General features: G+C 38.1%; 2 protein-coding genes across 2 annotated transcripts in view; one reads left to right on the plus strand and one right to left on the minus strand.

Annotated features, from left to right (window-relative positions):
- LOC132850386 (coiled-coil domain-containing protein 148-like) overlaps positions 1-8,196 on the minus strand; it is an 87,411-nt gene extending 79,215 nt beyond the window's left edge. The window contains exons 1-3 of the mRNA XM_060876930.1: positions 8,130-8,196; positions 5,728-5,786; positions 3,980-4,101 (exon numbers count right to left, since the gene is read on the minus strand). Coding sequence (XP_060732913.1) covers positions 3,980-4,101; positions 5,728-5,782 — 177 coding nt within the window. The 5' untranslated portion in view covers positions 5,783-5,786; positions 8,130-8,196. The remainder of the gene's footprint in view (positions 1-3,979; positions 4,102-5,727; positions 5,787-8,129) is intronic.
- Positions 8,197-8,341: 145 nt separating this feature from the next.
- LOC132850387 (plakophilin-4-like) overlaps positions 8,342-20,197 on the plus strand; it is a 108,920-nt gene continuing 97,064 nt past the window's right edge. Inside the window, exon 1 of the mRNA XM_060876939.1 lies at positions 8,342-8,500. The gene's annotated coding sequence lies outside the window, so the exon portion shown is untranslated. The remainder of the gene's footprint in view (positions 8,501-20,197) is intronic.

Genomic DNA, 20,197 nt, shown 5'->3' on the forward strand with positions numbered 1-20,197 from the left:
ACACTAACATTTACACTAACACTTACATTGCATTTACACTAACATTTACACTGCATTTAACACTAACACTTACACTGCATTTACACTAACACTTACACTGCATTTACACTAACACTTACACTGCATTTAGACTAACACTTACACTGCATTTAGACTAACACTTACACTGCATTTACACTAAAACTTACACTGCATTTACACTAACATTTACACTGCATTTACACTAACACTTACACTGCATTTACACTAACACTTACACTGCATTTACACTAACACTTACACTGCATTTACACTAACACTTACACTTACACTGCATTTACACTAACACTTACACTGCATGTACACTAACATTTACACTGCATTTACACTAATACTTACACTGCGTTTACACTAACACTTACACTGCATTTAGACTAACACACTGCATTTACACTAACACTTACACTGCATGTACACTAACATTTACACTGCATTTACACTAAAACTTACACTGCATTTACACTAACACTTACACTGTATTTACACTAACACTTACACTGCATTTACACTAACACACTGCATTTACACTAACACTTACACTGCATTTACACTAACACTTACACTGCATTTAGTCTAATACTTACACTGCATTTACCCTAACACTTACACTGCATTTACACTGACACTTACACTGCATTTACACTGACACTTACACTGCATTTACACTAACACTTACACTGCATTTACACTAACATTTACACTGTATTTATGCTAACATTTACACTGCATTTACACTAACACACTGCATTTACACTAACATTTACACTGCATTTAGACTAACACACTGCATTTACACTAACACGCTGCATTTAGACTAACACTTACACTGCATTTACACTAACACTTACACTGCATTTACACTAACACTTACACTGCATTTACACTAACACATACACTGCATTTAGACTAACACTTACACTGCATTTACACTAACACTTACACTGCATTTACACTAACACTTACACTGCATTTACACTAACATTTACACTGCATTTACACTAACATTTACACTGCATTTATGCTAACACTTACAATGCATTTACACTAACACTTACACTGCATTTACACTAACATTTACACTGCATTTACACTGCATTTATGCTAACACTTACAATGCATTTACACTAACACTTACATTGCATTTACACTAACATTTACACTGCATTTACACTAACACTTACACTGCATTTAGACTAACACAATGCATTTACACTAACATGCTGCATTTAGACTAGCACTTACACAGCATTTAGACTTACACTGCATTTACACTAACACTTACACTGCATTTACACTAACATTTACACTGTATTTATGATAACATTTACACTGCATTTACACTAACACACTGCATTTATACTAACATGCTGCATTTAGACTAGCACTTACACAGCATTTAGACTTACACTGCATTTACACTAACATGCTGCATTTAGACTAACACTTACACTGCATTTACACTAACACTTACACTGCATTTACACTAACACATACACTGTGTTTACACTAACACTTACACTGCATTTAGACTAACACACTGCATTTACACTAACACTTACACTGCATTTACCCTAACACTTACACTGCATTTAGACTAACACTTACACTGTATTCACACTAACACTTACACTGCATTTACACTAAAACTTACACTGCATTTACACTAACATTTACACTGCATTTACACTACCACGCTGCATTTACACTAACACTTACACTGCATTTACACTAACATTTACACTGTATTTATGCTAACATTTACACTGCATTTACACTAACACACTGCATTTACACTAACATTTACACTGCATTTACACTAACACACTGCATTTACACTAACATTTACACTGCATTTAGACTAACACTGCATTTACACTAACATGCTGCATTTACACTAACACTTACACTGCATTTACACTAACACTTACACTGCATTTACACTAACACTTACACTGCATTTACACTAACACATACACTGCATTTAGACTAACACTTACACTGCATTTACACTAACACTTACACTACATTTACACTAACACTTACACTGCATTTAGACTAACACACACTGCATTTACACTAACACTTACACTAACACTTACACTAACATTTACACTGCATTTAGACTAACACACTGCATTTACACTAACATGCTGCATTTAGACTAGCACTTACACATGATTTAGACTTACACTGCATTTACACTAACACGCTGCATTTAGACTAACACTTACACTGCATTTACCCTAACACTTACACTGCATTTAGACTAACACTTACACTGTATTCACACTAACACTTACACTGCATTTACACTAAAACTTACACTGCATTTACACTAACATTTACACTGCATTTACACTACCACGCTGCATTTACACTAACACTTAAACTGCATTTACACTAACATTTACACTGTATTTATGCTAACATTTACACTGCATTTACACTAACACACTGCATTTACACTAACATTTACACTGCATTTAGACTAACACACTGCATTTACACTAACATGCTGCATTTAGACTAGCACTTACACATGATTTAGACTTACACTGCATTTACACTAACATGCTGCATTTAGACTAACACTTACACTGCATTTACACTAACACTTACACTGCATTTACACTAACACTTACACTGCATTTATGCTAACACTTACACTGCATTTAGACTAACACTTACACTGCATTTACACTAACACTTACACTACATTTACACTAACACTTACACTGCATTTAGACTAACACACACTGCATTTACACTAACACTTACACTGCATTTAGACTAACACTTACACTGCATTTACATTAACACTTACACTGTATTTACACTAACACTTACACTGCATTTACACTAACACTTACACTGCATTTACACTAACATTTACACTGCATTTATGCTAACACTTACAATGCATTTACACTAACACTTACACTGCATTTACACTATTTACACTGCATTTACACTAACACTTACATTGCATTTACACTAACATTTACATTGCATTTAGACTAACACAACGCATTTACACTAACATGCTGCATTTAGACTAGCACTTACACAGCATTTAGACTTACACTGCATTTACACTACCACGCTGCATTTACACTAACACTTACACTGCATTTACACTAACATTTACAATGTATTTATGCTAACATTTACACTAACACACTGCATTTACACTAACATTTACACTGCATTTAGACTAACACACTGCATTTACACTAACACGCTGCATTTAGACTAAAACTTACACTGCATTTACACTAACACTTACACTGCATTTAGACTAACACTTACACTGCATTTACACTAACACTTACACTGCATTTACAGTAACACTTACACTGCATTTACACTAAAACTTACACTGCATTTACACTAACACTTACACTGCATGTACACTAACACTTAAACTGCATTTACACTAACACACTGCATTTACACTAACACTTACACTGCATGTACACTAACATTTACACTGCATTTACACTAAAACTTACACTGCATTTACACTAACACTTACGCTGCATTTACACTAACACACTGCATTTACACTAACACTTACACTGTATTTACACTAACACTTACACTGCATTTACACTAACACACTGCATTTACACTAATACTTACAATGCATTTACACTAGCACACTGCATTTACACTAATACTTACACTGCATTTACAATAACACTTACACTACATTTATACTAACACTTACACTGCATTTACACTAACACTTACACTGCATTTTTTATATTTTTTTATGATTTCTCCGATCTCAGTCTTGGAAATCCTTCATCATTTAATTTCGGACACATAGGTGTGAAAATATGAAAAGTGCCCTGCCTGAGACTAAAACACAAGTGTCATATAAAGGGATAAGTAAAAGTCAATATCCATAATAAGGGTGAAATTAATTTGTTCTTACCTTGTGTTCAATCTCCTCAGAGTAGAGTTTCTTAGCCTCCACCATGGCCTGAAGCTTGTCATACTGAATAGGTTTGTATCTGGTGATTCCCAATTCATCTTTTACTCTCTGCGTCAGCTTCTCTGCATCAGACAGCACATAGACATCTCACCGTCACACACCGCACTTTAAACCGCTTTACAAAAAAGTGTCTCCACCAGAAATTTCTGTGTCCTTCATTTTGAGTTCTGGTGTGGTCTTGGGGGTACTTTATCATAAGACTGGTTCTCTAGATAATTACCATGTTTAGCATAAATGTTTATTCACTCCCTTTTTTTTTACATTTTCACTGCTACAACTTAGTGCTAAATCAGACCTCACAGGGATTATATATCATGAATTTACATGAATCTGGGATCTTATACTCATTAGTACATGAATGTGCCATATACTTTTTCATTTTTATTAAAGAAAAAAAAGATGCTGCATGGGATGTTCCAAGTTTAGGATATTTTTGGGAAATAAATATATATGTATATTTATGTATAAGTAAATATGTTTTCACTAATTTTGTTTCTTACTAATTATGTTTCTACCCTGCGATGGGTTGGCACTCCGTCCAGGGTGTATCCTGCCTTGATGCCCGATGACGCCTGAGATAGGCACAGGCTCCCCGTGACCCGAGTAGTTCGGATAAGCGGTAGAAAATGAATGAATGAATGAATGATTAATTATGTTTCTAGACCTGATTAGATGTTTTGTAGCAACTTTCAGTATCACTTTATATGCTCTATGTAGACACATGGTATATAATCCATGGTATATAATCCAATTTAAGACCAGGTTTACACTACAAGATGCAGATTCATGGGGAATGTATACTCATGCAAGGAAATGGTAATGTGTATGTGTCTCGTTTTACTTAACGATTCAACAGCTGAATATTTCACATTGTATACTTGTGTCTTTGGAATACAATTCTATACAGTTAGCTATTTATATTACTAAGACAGAACTGCCACATTTGGACTTACGACCACACTCGCACTGCTACTGTTTTATGTCTAAATCAGCTTGTAGCTTGTTACCTACTTATTTGTCATACGTTATTTCTGTAAAAATATAAATATATATATATATATTAAAATAACAAAAAAGTGAAACATCTTACAGGAACACTTAAAACTTACTGTGCTCCCTTTGCTGGTTGGAATTAGGGCACTAATTCAAAATAACTTTGAATATAGTCAAGTTGTATGTTGTTTCTGTGATATTTGATTGTATATTATATGGATTACTATTTTCTATTTATTTATTTATTTATTTATTTATTTATATTATTTTTCTTTTGTTGCCTTCTTGGCCAGGTCACTTGGCTAGCTCAGAGTTAATTTAATCTCAATAAGTTTTTATCCTGGTTAAATAAAGTTTACTAAATGACAAACTATATGGATAGAATGCAGAAGGTGGATTGGTAGATATTAACAAACAGTAATAGCCGTAAGCTTTTTGGTGAACTCCATTACAAGAAAAAAATACAGCAATGTCAGGAAGGCACTCTATCACTCAGAAGTCGTTCATGCAGGTTCAGTACTTCACTCAGTGTTACCGCTGACAACGGCACGATAATCGGCCCATTTTCAAATTGCTCTGTGCACAGACTGCAGGTCATATTCACTCGAGGCACTGCCTCAGGAGTACCTGCACTTGAATCTAATCTTTCTGAGTGAAAAGGGAAAGAGTGCTGAAAGTCTATTGGTTCGCCTTACCCATGTCCACAGCACGGTGACTCGACAGAAAGGCACGCAGGTCTCTCCCACTCATCTCTCTGAAACACATAACACTAAATTCATGAATTTCACACTTGGGTGTATGTATATGACAAGGGAATTAAAGCACTATTGCGAGCAGTCAAAGGTTGTAGAAGAGTTGATTTGGGAGGTCAGAGTACCATCCCAAATCCCTTCCCGTTGCTGCGGCTGTGGTAATCAGCTTATTGTCAGGGATTAAAAGTAATGCAGAGAAAGTTAACCGAGAAGCAATCTCCTGATTATACACAAGAAGCAGTTTTTATAATCCAGCATTCTAAAAAAAACCATAGGGTATGTTTTTGTAACTTTAAACAACATATGATTTGTCATTTCTGAACTGATACAGATAGTGAAACAGAATACAGAGAGGAAAAACACTATTGTCTTGAAATAAAAACTCTGATTTCAGATGATTAACTTTTACTATTGCATTCCTGATGTATGAACATGATAATAGCAACCAGAAGGATCTCGTTTCCACCCGAAGCACACTGCTGAGATACACATTGCCTTGTCAATTAGATGGCAAAAACAGACATTAGGTGTTTTCCAAATTCATTTTGCTTGCCTTGAATGGAGCCAGCGGGTTTCGAACGAATGACTGTATTTGATTATGGCTGTTAGGAACATATAAGCCACGGTAATATCGCTCTTAATCGCCATACTGCACAGATTTAATGATTTTATTCAGATGCAAGTGTGCATGTGCATCTGTTTGTGTGTGTGTGTGTGTGTGTGTGTGTGTGTGTGTGTGTGTGTGTGTTTTGTATGTGGTTAAGACCTAATAAGGCTCTTTCACAGTGAGTGACGATATGCATACAACACTGGATAATTTATGGAAGTGTGTGGGATTATTATTATTATTATTATTATTATTATTATTATTATTATTATTATTATTATGCATTACTTCATTCAGAGCAACCAGCTGAATAGATTACGTCACACGTAACTAAACAATGTCTAAATAAATCCTGTAGTGTTTTTCAACAGTGCCTGTAAGCCTACTTATGAATTAATACTTCATAACGTATGAATACGCTGCTGCTGCTGAATCGTGACATTAGATACAACAATTAGAGAGTAACTTTAACCTGAAGCCTTAAATTATTGCACAGACTACAAAGTTTGTACACCAAGACTTGGGATGCACCATCTCAAAGTATTCCCATATCTAGAAAATCCAGAAGTCTACAACCGAAAGCAGTGCATTTTATAGATTGAAAACTCAGTGTAAAGGTTTAATCCTGAATACTTGTTAATGCTTAATAACAGTCTAGAATAACAAATAAGTACTTTCCCAGTTTAAATGTAGATTAAAAACTCATCTCTTTAGTCAGATGTACACATAATACATCCCATAGTATTTTGCACTATTACATCAGACTTGCAAATATTATGAACAGCAGCTATACTAATCCCTCTCCACTGCTTCTCTCTTTCTACCCATCCCGAGGCATCCAGTAATTGTACCAGCTGTGATCGTCTTCCGTGCTATGAAGATTTTGGACCTCCACTGAGATGAGGCAGACTCTGAGAATCCTGAGATCTACCAGCTCCAGTTAAGACTCTGCGATACTATAGAGGAGATGTGAACTCCATGTGATCTTTTGCATCAATACAACATTTGTGAGACTGTATATTTATAATCACACCCTCCAGTTCTCACCCATATGAGGATGAGGTTCCCCTTTGTGTCTGGTTCCTCTCAAGGTTTCTTCCTTTACCATTCAATGGAGTTTTTCCTCACTACAGTCACCTGAGTCACCTCAGACTTGTTCATTGGGGATAAATACAAACACATTTAAATATATCTGATATTAATCTTACATTTTTGTATTCTATTAATCTTTATAATAACCTTTTGTTCTATGTTTATGTTCTGTAAAGCTGCTTTGAGACAATGTCAATTGTAAAAAGCGCTACACAAATAAACTTGAATTGAATTGAAAGTACGCAGTTAACACGTGATGTCAGTGTGTATAGTGAGTTGTGGACACAGTGTCACATGGTGCCTCCTGCACAATGTAAACAAACCACCTTGTGTACACATGCTTTTAAACCCAAGCCGTCCGTGTTAGTCAAACTCCACCCCCTGGATATTCATCAGCCAATAGTACGTCTATATACATGACGGACAAACAAACAAACAAACAAACAAACAAACTTCCGGTTTAGTCTGATTAGCTTCTATGCTAACAACTTTTGCACTTAATGACTAGTTTTCAAACACATATCCTACATATCTTCCAGGTTTAAATGACGGATAATAATAATAATACTCGACTATTTCACATCACGTTTAAGACGTTAAATGTTAAAACGTGTTCATTTTATACGATATATAGTTTGTTTATTACCTTGTAAAGCTTCATCCGCTAACAAGGCGTTCGGCGTACAAGACGTAACCATGGAGACCGCTGTTCGTGTACGATTGGCCCGTCGCACACGTATACACAAAAACGTCCTGACCACTCAAATCGCACCTCGTCTTGCTTCAAGCCAATCACAGCAGGGCCGCGCTGACGTCACGTGGGGGCGTAGAGATCCAGAGTGGACGCGGGGCAGAAGCCGGGGAGAAGAGCAGCGGAGTCCGGGCTCTCTGTGCACACACGCCGCTGGAGCGGGACTTTAAAAGCCCTACAGACGGATTTCCGTGCTTTATTATATTCCCCCGATGGGAGCTGCTGTGATTCAGAGCATCAAGTAGATTAAAACTGTCCTTTTAAAGGTATGGAGTTGATATTTGGGCTGATTTTAAACAAACAAACTGAAAATAATGCATACGTTTGACACGGCTGCGTTTTTATAAGTGACACGCTTTAAGAGGAGTCGCTCATGTTGCTTAGAATCACTTAAACTCTGTGTTTTATACGTTTTCTTGTACACTTTTTTAACGTATATATATATATGTGTGTGTGTTTGTTCTCACGTATGACCGTTAATCAGTTATGGAATTTTGGCCGCGCGTGACAGTTTATTTTCAAATTTGAATATTTGAATTGTTTAGGTTTGGAACGTTGGCTCGCGGATCAGAAGGCGCTCGAGGTGAGTGAATAGCCAGGTGCGCCGCGCGCGCTGGAATCCGAGGAACGCGAGATTGCTTAGAAAAAAAAAAGGGGGCGGGGGGAGTAGAAGAGGGGGCGGGGCTTCACGCGCTTATACACTTTTACGGTAAAACCACGTATAATGTTGCGTAATCATTTCAGGGTCTTTTTTTATTTTCTTTTTTTTTTTTTTCCCAACACCTGAACTGACCTCATGGATTCATTAGTAAAAATGATCCCTGGGGTAAAATTTTATTTTACATGCACCATGAAGTGCTGTGCTGCAGGATTCTGGGAGAGGAAAGAATGAAGGAAAGAATGAAGGAAAGAATGAAGGAAAGAATGAAGGAAAGAATGAAGGAAGGAAGGAAAGAATGAAGGAAGGAAGGAAAGTCACTTTGCCCCAGTTTGATGCAATGGTGCAACAGTGGTGCTGCCTCTCAGCTCCTCTGTCTAGGGTTCAAGCCTGTTCTCAGATTACTACCTGTGTGGTGTTAAACCTATTAACCCGGGTTTCCTCTGGGTTCTCTGGTTTCCTCCCCACAGCATGACTGTATGTGGATTGGCAGCACTTAATAGCCCCCAGGGGTGGGTGTTGGACCACCACCAGTCACCTGGCAGAGAGCTTTGCCCTTTCAGTGTGTTGCCCTGTGATGCAAAACATCATTAATAAAAATGTTTCACGTGTCCCAACAGCACCATTCGATGGCTTTTGACCCTCCCAGGTCGGTAGCTGTTGATATTGATATGATATTGCAGACCTAACTGGTGGCTAGGGATTAGCCAGGATTCAAATCAGACAGAAAACAAGTACGTCGTTACGTCGCACGTCCGACCCGAACACGCCGGTTTGTCTGGCAACAGTTAGTGAGCGAACAGCAGAAGCCATGTAAATGTATAGACTCGCTGTTTGCAGAGAGCGGTGTTCACACTGTCCTTTTACACCCTAGCAATCTGCAGATTATTAAAGATTTACAATTACCTTTAACGTTGTAGAACATCCACGAAACAATCCAGTTCATTTTACGTAGCTTCACTCCACTGCCAGCCTCTCTTTTTTTTAAATTAAGAAGACTGTTTACATGCTGTTTTGCACACTTTTTTACTTCTTTGCTCTTTGCACACACTGTCTAACATTTCAGTCATTTTGCTCATACTGTACAATATTTCAGTTGTTGCTGTTTTTACACATCTTATACACTATCTCAGGGACCTGCTGCTAAGAAACTGTGTTCATTCTAATATTACTGCACGCAATATTGTCTGAACTTACAATATTTACATACAGTATTTACACTGGTCGATCGGCTGTGTTTTTTGTTTACTGTCTTTTGTGTATTGTCTTGTAACCTTTTGTCTGCACTGTCTTGTCTGTCTTGTTTGTATTGTCCTGCACTGTTTGCACCAGGTTGCACAGTTGCACTTTATGTGGCTAGGACTAACTTACTAAGTCCTTAGCTCTGTCTTTGTTTTATGTAGCACCTTGATCCTGGAGAAACGTTGTCTCATTTCACTGTGTACTGCAACAGCTATATATGGTTGAAATGACAATAAAAGCTTCTTGACTTGACTTGACAAAATGCTCCATTATGCAATCAGGTCTGCGGTGAACTCAGAGTTTACGACGACCCGTTAGTTCCTCAGGAGCTTTCGGTTACACTATTATAGACTGTTGTAGAAAGGACATTATTTACAGTGACATTATTTCCTGTCCAGTGTCACCCAAATGAGGACGAGGTTCACTTCTGAGTCTGGTTCCTCTCAAGGTTTCTTCCTTATGTCCTCTCAGGGAGTTTTTCCTTGCCACCGTCACCTCCAGCTTGCTCATAAGGGATAGGGATAGATATATAGTATTTAAAATTAAGTTAATCTTTTTAAAATTCATTTTAAACTTTAATTGTATTTATTCATTTATTTATTTTTATCCTTATTTTTCTTCTTCTTATATATTTATTTATTTTTCTCTTCTGTTTCCATTCTTCTGTAAAGCTGCTTTGAAACAGGAAATTGTTAAAAACGCTATACAAATAAATCGAATCGAATTGTTATGTTACAACCGGAAAAGTCCTGTCTTTAAGTTTTTACTGTAGAGGAAACGTCGTTGACACTGGAGTCAAATAACACCTCACTGACACTGGAGACTTCATTCATAACTGTCGAATAAACATGTATTTAGAGACAGCATCAGCGAATGAACAAAGTTTGTCATTATTTTAGTCCATCATGCAGATTTGGGATTAGGAACGAGTACATCAGAGGGACAGCTCATGTTGAACGTTCGGGGGACAAAGTCAGGGAGGACAGAATAAGATGATTTGGACATGTTCAGTGGAGGGAGAGTGAGTATATTGGTAGGAGAATGTTGGACATGGAGCTGCCAGCCAGGAGGCAAAGAGGAAGGCCAAAGAGAAGGTATATGAATGTAATTAATGAGGATATGAAGCAAGTGGGTGCAAATGTTGAGGATGCAGAAGATAGGGATAGGTGGAGAGAGATGATTCGCTGTGGTGACCCCTGAAGGGAAAAGCCGAAAGAAGAAGATGAAGATTTGAGGAGTTAACAGCATTGTTATGTAAGCGCTCGGTGGTCGACCTGCCGACGGTTACGTCACGGTGTCAGATAATTTAACGAAAGGAAGTATGACAAGAATCACTGGAGCTGCTGGTTAAAGACGCAGGATTGGAGAACAGCGGGTCTCTGCATTCCCACTCGAATGCTCATAGACATAATAGCCGAACTGCTGTGCGGCAAAATGCTGAGCGAGAGAAAAGAACAAAAGCCACTTTACGAATGTCTGACTCGTTCGTGAGAGCCACCGAGGGCTCTGGGCCACGGAGTACTGAGGATTATTTCTGTGGCTCTGTACGTTATAACAGTGTTTCCCCAAATCTTTTTTTTTTCAGTCTGCACTGCACATTTTCTCTCTAACACACCCTCTTGATAATGAGCCTCTGAGATGAGGTAAAGCAAGGGAAACTCCACCGCATTAGGGTGGTGTGTACTATAAACCGGCTTAAATCGCTTTAATAACATGTCATGCAGGTAGTAGTTATCTTCTTTTCTGTCTCTTTTCTCAGTTCAGCGGTTATACGAGTGCCAATGTTTCCACCTAATGTCTATCTACCACATCTGGAGCAAAACGTGAAGCTTCACGATGTTTCCCTGGTAGAAATTCAGCAAGGTGTCGATCTTCAGTACGAACCAAGAATCTGAAAAGGAGAAGTGCGTATATGGGACAAGAGGCAAGGAGAAAGAAGGTCTTAATATTATCTGTTTCTGGGAGCGTCATCACTTCCGACCTTGTGCTCGTTCACAGTGTATCAAAACACAAGATATTAGAAATATAAAGTCTGCAGAGACACAAGCGTCTTATTCATAACAGAGCATATAATTTGTTCTACAGAAAAATATGACTGAAAATACCTTCAAAATCATCCGGAACATAAACAACGCAAAACATTGTGCATTTTGACTGTATACAACTACATATTTAATAAACGTTACGAACAAAGGTTTCATATTGTAAACAAATCGTATATACAGTTTACCATAATTCATAAAATTAAATCGTCTCAAACATTTGATCGAATAAGCAAAGTTTCTGAAAACGATCGATCGAAGCACAGTGATCTCTGTAGCAGTGCCCAAGGTCATTATAACCAGAAATAAAGCTCCAAAGACGGCTAAAATGTCTGTTTTTCTCTTGTACTGTAGATCGCAGTGGTGCAGGGCTGGTGAATGGATATCGCGTTTTGACTTTTATAAATGAGTCGTTTAACTATATAACTATATACCGAGGTCAGCATGCTTTCTCTATATTTGATCTCTGTCACTTGTGAAGATTGGGACCTCTGGTGTTCAAACAGTGCATGTATGAATCACACATTTCTACAACCATCACATTTTTGTATGGCAATGCATCATGTCATAATGTTTCATTACACCTCTATCTGTACAGTGAATGTGTTCGATAGAAGGCACACACAACTGAATGGAGCTGAAATGGTATTTGTCATTGTCTATAGTAAAATTTGCCCCTGTCTGTCCGAAAGCTGAAATTTATTTAGTTGAAATTCTGCTGCTGGTCTTCTGAACAAAGTAATTCATTCTCATATGCCTTGCTACGTGCTTGCATTGCGCCCTGTCCATTTGTGAGTGGCTTTAGTTATAAAAAGGCTCAGAATAAACCTAAATGTCATTTTCAATGTCATTTGTGTTACCGTGCTATTTTCAGGTGTGCACAACAATTAATCTGCTGAAACGCAGGCAGCGTGTGTTTATTCAGATTGCAGCCGCTGTGGGAAAAGAAGCAGGAGGTGGTATTTTAGCTAGTGTCTGAAATAATATCCAGTAGCTTGTGCTCACAGAGATTATTTACCATCTACACAACGGAATAATGACTCGCATACACGTCTTATAACTTATTATAACACGCAGGACGCGTGTGTGTGTGTGTGTGTGTGTGTGTGTATATTTCACCTTGCTGTTTCAGTGCTGTTTCAGTTATTTTATCTTTATATTCTGTTGATTTGTCTGAATAGGTACCGAGAACTTGAGTTTATACGCAATTTATTGCATCACTTTGATATCCATCAAGTCACTTAATATCACGTAGTTATGTCCTCTATGACCCCCTCCTTACTGGTAGCATTAACATTTACAGCATTCAGCAGACGTCCTTATCCAGAGTTTCGTATTTTATACACGTGAGCAATTGAGGATTAAGGGCCTTGCTCAGGGGCCCAGCAATGGCAGCTTTGTGGACTTGAATCTCATGACCTTCTGATTGGCAGGCCAACACTGTAGCCTGTATGCTACCATGTCCCCCAATGTACCATGTAGCAAGTAAATTGTCTTGATGTTTTCCCTGAAACCATGTAATCTAGATTTGACAGGGGCAGTTGTGTCAGCTGTTCCTAAACATTTGGGGCAAACGAGGAACTTATGTCTTTTCTGTGATCCCAATCCTTGACCACCCTACTTTTTTTTTTTTTTAATTCACGATGTGTAATACAGGACTGGACGGCATGTCAGAGCCACATCATTCCTGTCCATCAGGTTGAACAGTAAAATGTTTAGCGATTTTGCGCACAGCGATTTTAAACTCTTCTCTTTAAAACTTTGTGTCCTTGTCTTGATCGTGGTCATCAGCTTCTTCTCTAACTGAAAACTTTGACCATATAAACAAGCATATCTAGACGACTGATACATAAAACAGAGCCTTTAGTGCGTAAGGAGTTTAATATTCACACAGCAGAAAACCAGTAGGTGTAAGTACTCAGTCTAGATTAGTAAGTGTCCAGTTTGAGACAAAACAAGAGAATCATTTGTAAAATAATTGAACGAAACAAACTCAGATATAAGTGCTTTTCTGTAGCAACAGTATTTGTAAATCAATGAGCCTGAGTTTTTGAATTCCCTAAAACAGCTTTAATTTCAGTCGTTTGGTCTTTGATTACAGTGCAAACATTCTGTCAAAGTGTCTCAGTTAAACAGAAAACCATGACTTCTGAGTATTGTTTTAAGTTTCCGCTGTAATGTGACCTAGTGGCCCACATTAATGCTGTTGATGTCATTCCACCACGAAGCTTTCAGTAACCGGCCGTACTCCACGCATCAGTATGCAACAGGATCCGCTTATCTTGGCAAATGTCGAAGCCGTCATACATAGCACGCTTACGTTTAACACTCTGGCATGCGATGTCACTCGTGTTTCTGTTTATGCTTATGTTTTGGGATGTATCTTAGACCGCTCTGTTTATTATCATAATAAAGATGTCAGTGTTGTACATCTTGGCAAGCCCCAACATAAATCCAACAGCCTGCTGTCATTTATAAGACAGAGTTACAGAACAGCGTAACACTGAGACACAAATTTGTCATTCACTGTACGTTTGAGGCAGCTGAGATTGTAAATCAGATCCTATTGTGTTTATTTTGTGACCTTTTTTTGCCGTGTTTTTATTTTTAGATTTGGAAAGATTTGGTTGTGTGCACGCGTGTGTGTGCGCATGAGTGAGAGAGAGTGTGTGTGTTGTGAGAAGTTCTCCTCGTGGTACATCATGCTCTCTGCTTATATCTGAAGAATTTGACTAGCAATGAAGGGCAGCCAAAAAAAAAAACAGAAACGTCTTTATAGGATTTCAGTTTCACAATATTTCTATCCATTTTCTGCAACAATAAACGTTTTTGTGAGCAGACCATTCAAGCCTCACCACTGAAGCTTGCTTTTTTTTTTTTTTTTTTTTTTTTTGGGCAAGAACTTGGGCTTTTAACATAAATTATAAATCATAGCTGTACTTCTCATCTCCACGGCCCTTTTGCATTTTATACACCAATTTACCACATTGTCTCTCGTCTTTGTCATGCTATTGTTAGTCGGGTTTTTTTCCTTCTCCCCAAATGAAGACAGAACAGCGTGTGTATGTGTGTGCGTATAAAAGCGCAAATCCTGTTATTGAAGATAGGATTTGAGCGTAAAAGAAGTGCGGTGCGTGCTCACGCTCGTCTCTTTTGTTGCCTCGGATCGCTGTGATCGTTCAGCCGTGCGCTGAGGCCAGCTTAGATCTAACAGGAACTGACAAGAGTTGAATAGTTCAGCCGTTCCTCACGTTCTCCACTTTTCCTCCTCGAATTTACAACATTTCTATGACATAGCAAAAAAAAAACAAACACTATATGTTTACTATATAGTGTTGTCTTGTCTTGTGTAACTGCTTTGGATCACATTTGATCAGACAGATAGTGAAGATTGTAGTCTTACACTGGTTGTTTTGGGTCTGTAAGCCCGTAGTAATTCATTCATGAATTTCCAGGTATTTGTTCCTTAGGGCTGCTTCAACCAAAAATAGTCAATTTTTAATAAATAGATTTTTTGTTTACATCCATTGAACAACAGCTTTTAAATTAAGAAAATTACACGTGTTTTCGCTATGTAAGTGTTCAGTAAATATCTCTGCTATTGTGCCATTTTTTATAAACATATTTCAAAATGAAAAACTTTAATTATTATTTTATACGTTATATTTATTTAGGTTAGGTTTGTTTAGTCCTGTTTATTTTCTTACGATGTTGTTAACATAATAAATGCTAATACAGTACTAGCGATTAATGGCTACGTCCAATTTTTAACCAGATTCTGTTTGTTAGGTAAACAAGGACATATCGCACGCAATCTCACAAACTTTTATGTAAAGCACTTATGATTTTCTCTTTTTCCTGCTTTTGGCCTTTGTGGCTTGATACTTTAGGAGCATGTCTAAGGTTTTTTCCTTAAGGGTAACCACAAGTAGCGGTTACAATAGAGTGCAAACATTCTTCCTGGGGTAAGGAATATAACATTTCTTGGAAACTTTCAGCAATAAAAAAAAAAAAACATATTTATATTACTATAAGTCTTGAGACAAAGAATATTTCACCTGTTTAAGTGTTTCTGAGTAATTGATTTTTAAGGACATGTTAGCTAAGCTGTCTCTAGAATAAATGTACTGAGGAAAAAAAAATGACTCAATAATCAGCAAATAAAAACGTCACCACGGTCCAGCTACTGTCGATTATCCGTTCAGGAAACTTTTTTTGCTTCTCTCCAAGCCTGTCAATTATAGCTTCTTTCCACTGCAAAGCTAAATGCTTACCACAGCCACATCACACTGTTCTACGCCAGCGTGGGCTCGTGTGAATCGTTTCTTTTTCCGTTTGTTCAGTAAGATCTAGGAAATACACAAAATGGCCATAAGTATGCAGACACTTAACTACATATGTGGGCCTTCTCCAAACTGTGGCCAAAAAGCACACAATTGTATAGATTGTCATTGTATGATGTAGCATTACAATGAACATTACAGTGAAATGAAGGGGCCTGAACCTGTTCCAGCATGATAATGCCCCTCTGTACAAAGCGAGCATGATATGGAGGGTTTGGGATTACTCTACCACGGTTAATTTATGAGCTTTCGACTGGTTACTCCACATAATCACAACCTTTCAGCCGTACAGTAGGAAAGATAAGACTTCTAGTTCCGCCGTTGACAACAAAGTTTATTGATCCACCGGTTGCAGCAGTGATAACCTTCATCATTGCCTGGTTTATACATCAACAACTACTATGCGCGAATAAAAAATATATGAACACGAGAGGGTGGCTGTGGAATACAGATCAGAAGGTCATGAACTTAAATCCCAAGCCGCCTCTGTTTCATTATGCTTATCCATCAAAGGTTAAAATATAACTTTTATTACACTGGAAGAAAAGTGCAGCTTACACACACCTCCACACATTTTGATCATGGACGTAGTATTCCCTGTGTTTTTGGAATTGGACAAACTGCCGTGTTGAACATGACTCAAAGAGGAAGTCAGAAATCGAGAAAAAAAAAAAAAAAAAAGATGCTTCTATGTTTTTTTTTTGTTGTTGTTTTTTTTTTCAGTAATCTTCAGAATTTCCAATTTCACATGCTAATATTTGCTACATTTAATATTTAAACGTACTCCTGTCAGCATGGGTTTTTATTTTGCGTGACTTTGCACCCTGACTTACATTTGAACCCACGCTGCTACTTTCTGGAACTTGATGTGCTTCTGCTCGTGCACGTTTCTGAAAGAATTTTACAGATAAGTTTGAATACAGGGTCTTGGACTGAAAGGATGATGTAGTGACTAACAGCATGTGTCCATTTGCATGTTTATATGCTATTTATTTAAAAGAGGAGCACTCCCTGCCAGATCCACACAGTGCACGATGGTTACCGAGCAATGGAATGTGGCTCAACATGCAGCGGTAAAGCTTCAACACAGCTTATCTCCATGCAAATGAGTCTGTCTGTCACAGATTCTGTCAAAACTTCCAAACATCATACCATGGAGAGATTTGTTGTTATTCTAAATCATCAAAGCATAATTATATGTTCGAAATAATATGATTTCAGTCAGCTAGCTAGGTCGCGTGCTTTTAGACTTCATGTAAACTAGCTAGACGTGTCGACTTCTGGTGCACGTTATTTTTAAGTAAAACCGACTTAAACAGATCTGTTTGTACAGGCAACACTGAAGGCTGAGATAAAACATTTAACATAAATACAGGATGGCTTAAAGTGCTTGAAATAGTGTTTTTTTTTTTTTTTCTTTCCACAAAATGACGCTTAATATCGTGCACATGAATTCCTAAACAACCGAACTCTGACAGTTTGTCCTTCTTTCAGAGGATCATGTGGTCTGCATACTGGATTTGGCGCAGGTTTCACTCCGGATGCCCTCCCATTTTAACCAGGCTTGGGACCAGCACTGAGAGTTAACTCTCCATTGGCTGGATTAGCTCCCTGCCCGGGAATCATACCCAGGCCATGGCAACAAGTGCAGGATCCTGCCGCTGGACCACCAGGAGGCAACAGAACACTTACAAGTTACACAGAGAATTCCAAAAAATAAGAGACAAACTGTGCTGTAAGTCTAGCATGAGTTAACAAGGTCCCTAACATGACTTACAGCCACTTTAATTAAATTAAAAGACACAAACTGATTTAAGGCTTAAATAGAAGTCACATTTTCACTACTAAAATGTAATACGGTTTTAACCCTCACGATGGGTAACAAGTACTGATTTCAAACGTACTTACTTGTGTAACAGCTATTTATTTAAAATAAGAAGTGCATAATCTCATGATTCTCATTGGAGAATCTTTATTTCCAGCCAATTTATGTCAGTGCTTTCAGAGATTATTCCCACAAAATATTTTTGTTCACCACTGAGAACACAGGTTAAGCACAGCACACTGGTACAAACTCGACTGCTAGCGAGAACAGCAGCGGATGTTTAAAAAAAGTGCTTTATTATAGAGCGTGAGTAACTTCAAACCACTGCTACAGGCCTTGGCCTCACTACCAGTCTGAGGTGGTATTCATGGCAACTTGGTAAATATTTCAGACGGCTCGACTTGCCACCATCTGAGGCAGTTCTCTGCTTACTGAGCCGAAGGCCATATGGGACAGCTCTGTCTTGCTAGTCTCGCTTCAGCAGTAAGGACAGATCCACTTCAGCTCAAGTACGTCTGTTCTGACATGGCACAATGAGTGAGTAATTTTCATGCATGATGCCATCCACCTGCAACTATCAGATTTTCAGCTGGGGAAAAACTGACTTGTTATACGGGTTTGACAGATTCTGCAGTTTTAGTTTATGCATACAACATTGCATCCTTATTTATACTATAAGGTGTGCATTGTGAAATGTGGTAGCTATCTAATTTTCATCATGGCTGCCAAAGTTAGGTAGGATAGACCTGTCTGAATCGCTCAATACCTTCTCAATAACGCCCCGATGAAATTCCACAAAGCATGACCAGTGATGTCACTCAGCTTCTCGAAGGAAACGCACGAATTCCTGCGGCGTCTTCTTACACTACAAAGTGGCTTAAAACCACACAAGTCAAAATATGCTGATCTCACGACTCCCTCCTCTCTGCCATGTCAAATTACACAAAGAAAAAATCACTGCATATTTAAATCTTTACATTTGTGCTGTTAGTTTCATGACGCTGCCACTTCCTTAAAAAGTCAATTGCTTCTCGCTTTAGCAGTTATTCAGCTCTAATAGCCTGTTTTTTTGTTTTTTTGTTTGTTTTTTTATGTTTTTGTTTTTGGAGAAATTATCGATGTCTTTGGCATCTCTCCCTGGAGTTGAAATAAGGGAGATCTCAAAAGTACAAATAATCCTTGAATAACCCCCTTATTTTGCAGAGTTTACACAGCAGTCCATAAAGTAAATCTGAACTCTGTTTTGCCCTCCTAGCTTGTCTAGTAAATGTGTGATGGAAAACATAGTTCAGCCCACTTCTAGCTTTTATTCAGTGTTTATACGAGCTGTGGATATGTTTGGAGAACCTTCACAGTGGCATAGACTTTCCTTGGTGCTTTCAACATACAATATGCAATATCATTTTTATTTTAATTTTGGAATGAGCTAAAATAGCAGAGTTCCAGTTTTTACAATAGATCCTCCCAGTTTTCTTCCTGTTCTGTTCTGTTTCTTTGTGTCTTGAAGGCAATAGCCACGGTTCACGTTCTTGCACAACAAAATGATATTTGAATTGCAACATCTCTCAGTCCTGCCCGGTGTAGGGCAGATCGTCCTTTTTCTGCATCGCCATCATCCCTTGCGGTTTCCATTCATTCCATTTGAACTTTTTTTGTTCCTTAAGATGTGGGTGTCACGGTACGTCCATCATCCTGCTCTTCCTCTGCCTTTGTTCTCTCTTCGTCAGGCGTCAGCGCAGCCATGTGCTTTGACTAGAAAAATCAAGTGCATCATTCAGACAAGCAAGTTGAGCAAGTCAAGCAGAGTACCAGCACCTAGTGCAGACGAGTTTCATCATGTGGGCTTCACTACA

This window comes from Tachysurus vachellii, chromosome 8 (genome assembly GCF_030014155.1).
Source record: "Tachysurus vachellii isolate PV-2020 chromosome 8, HZAU_Pvac_v1, whole genome shotgun sequence".
In the NCBI taxonomy this organism is placed as follows: Eukaryota; Metazoa; Chordata; class Actinopteri; order Siluriformes; family Bagridae; genus Tachysurus; species Tachysurus vachellii.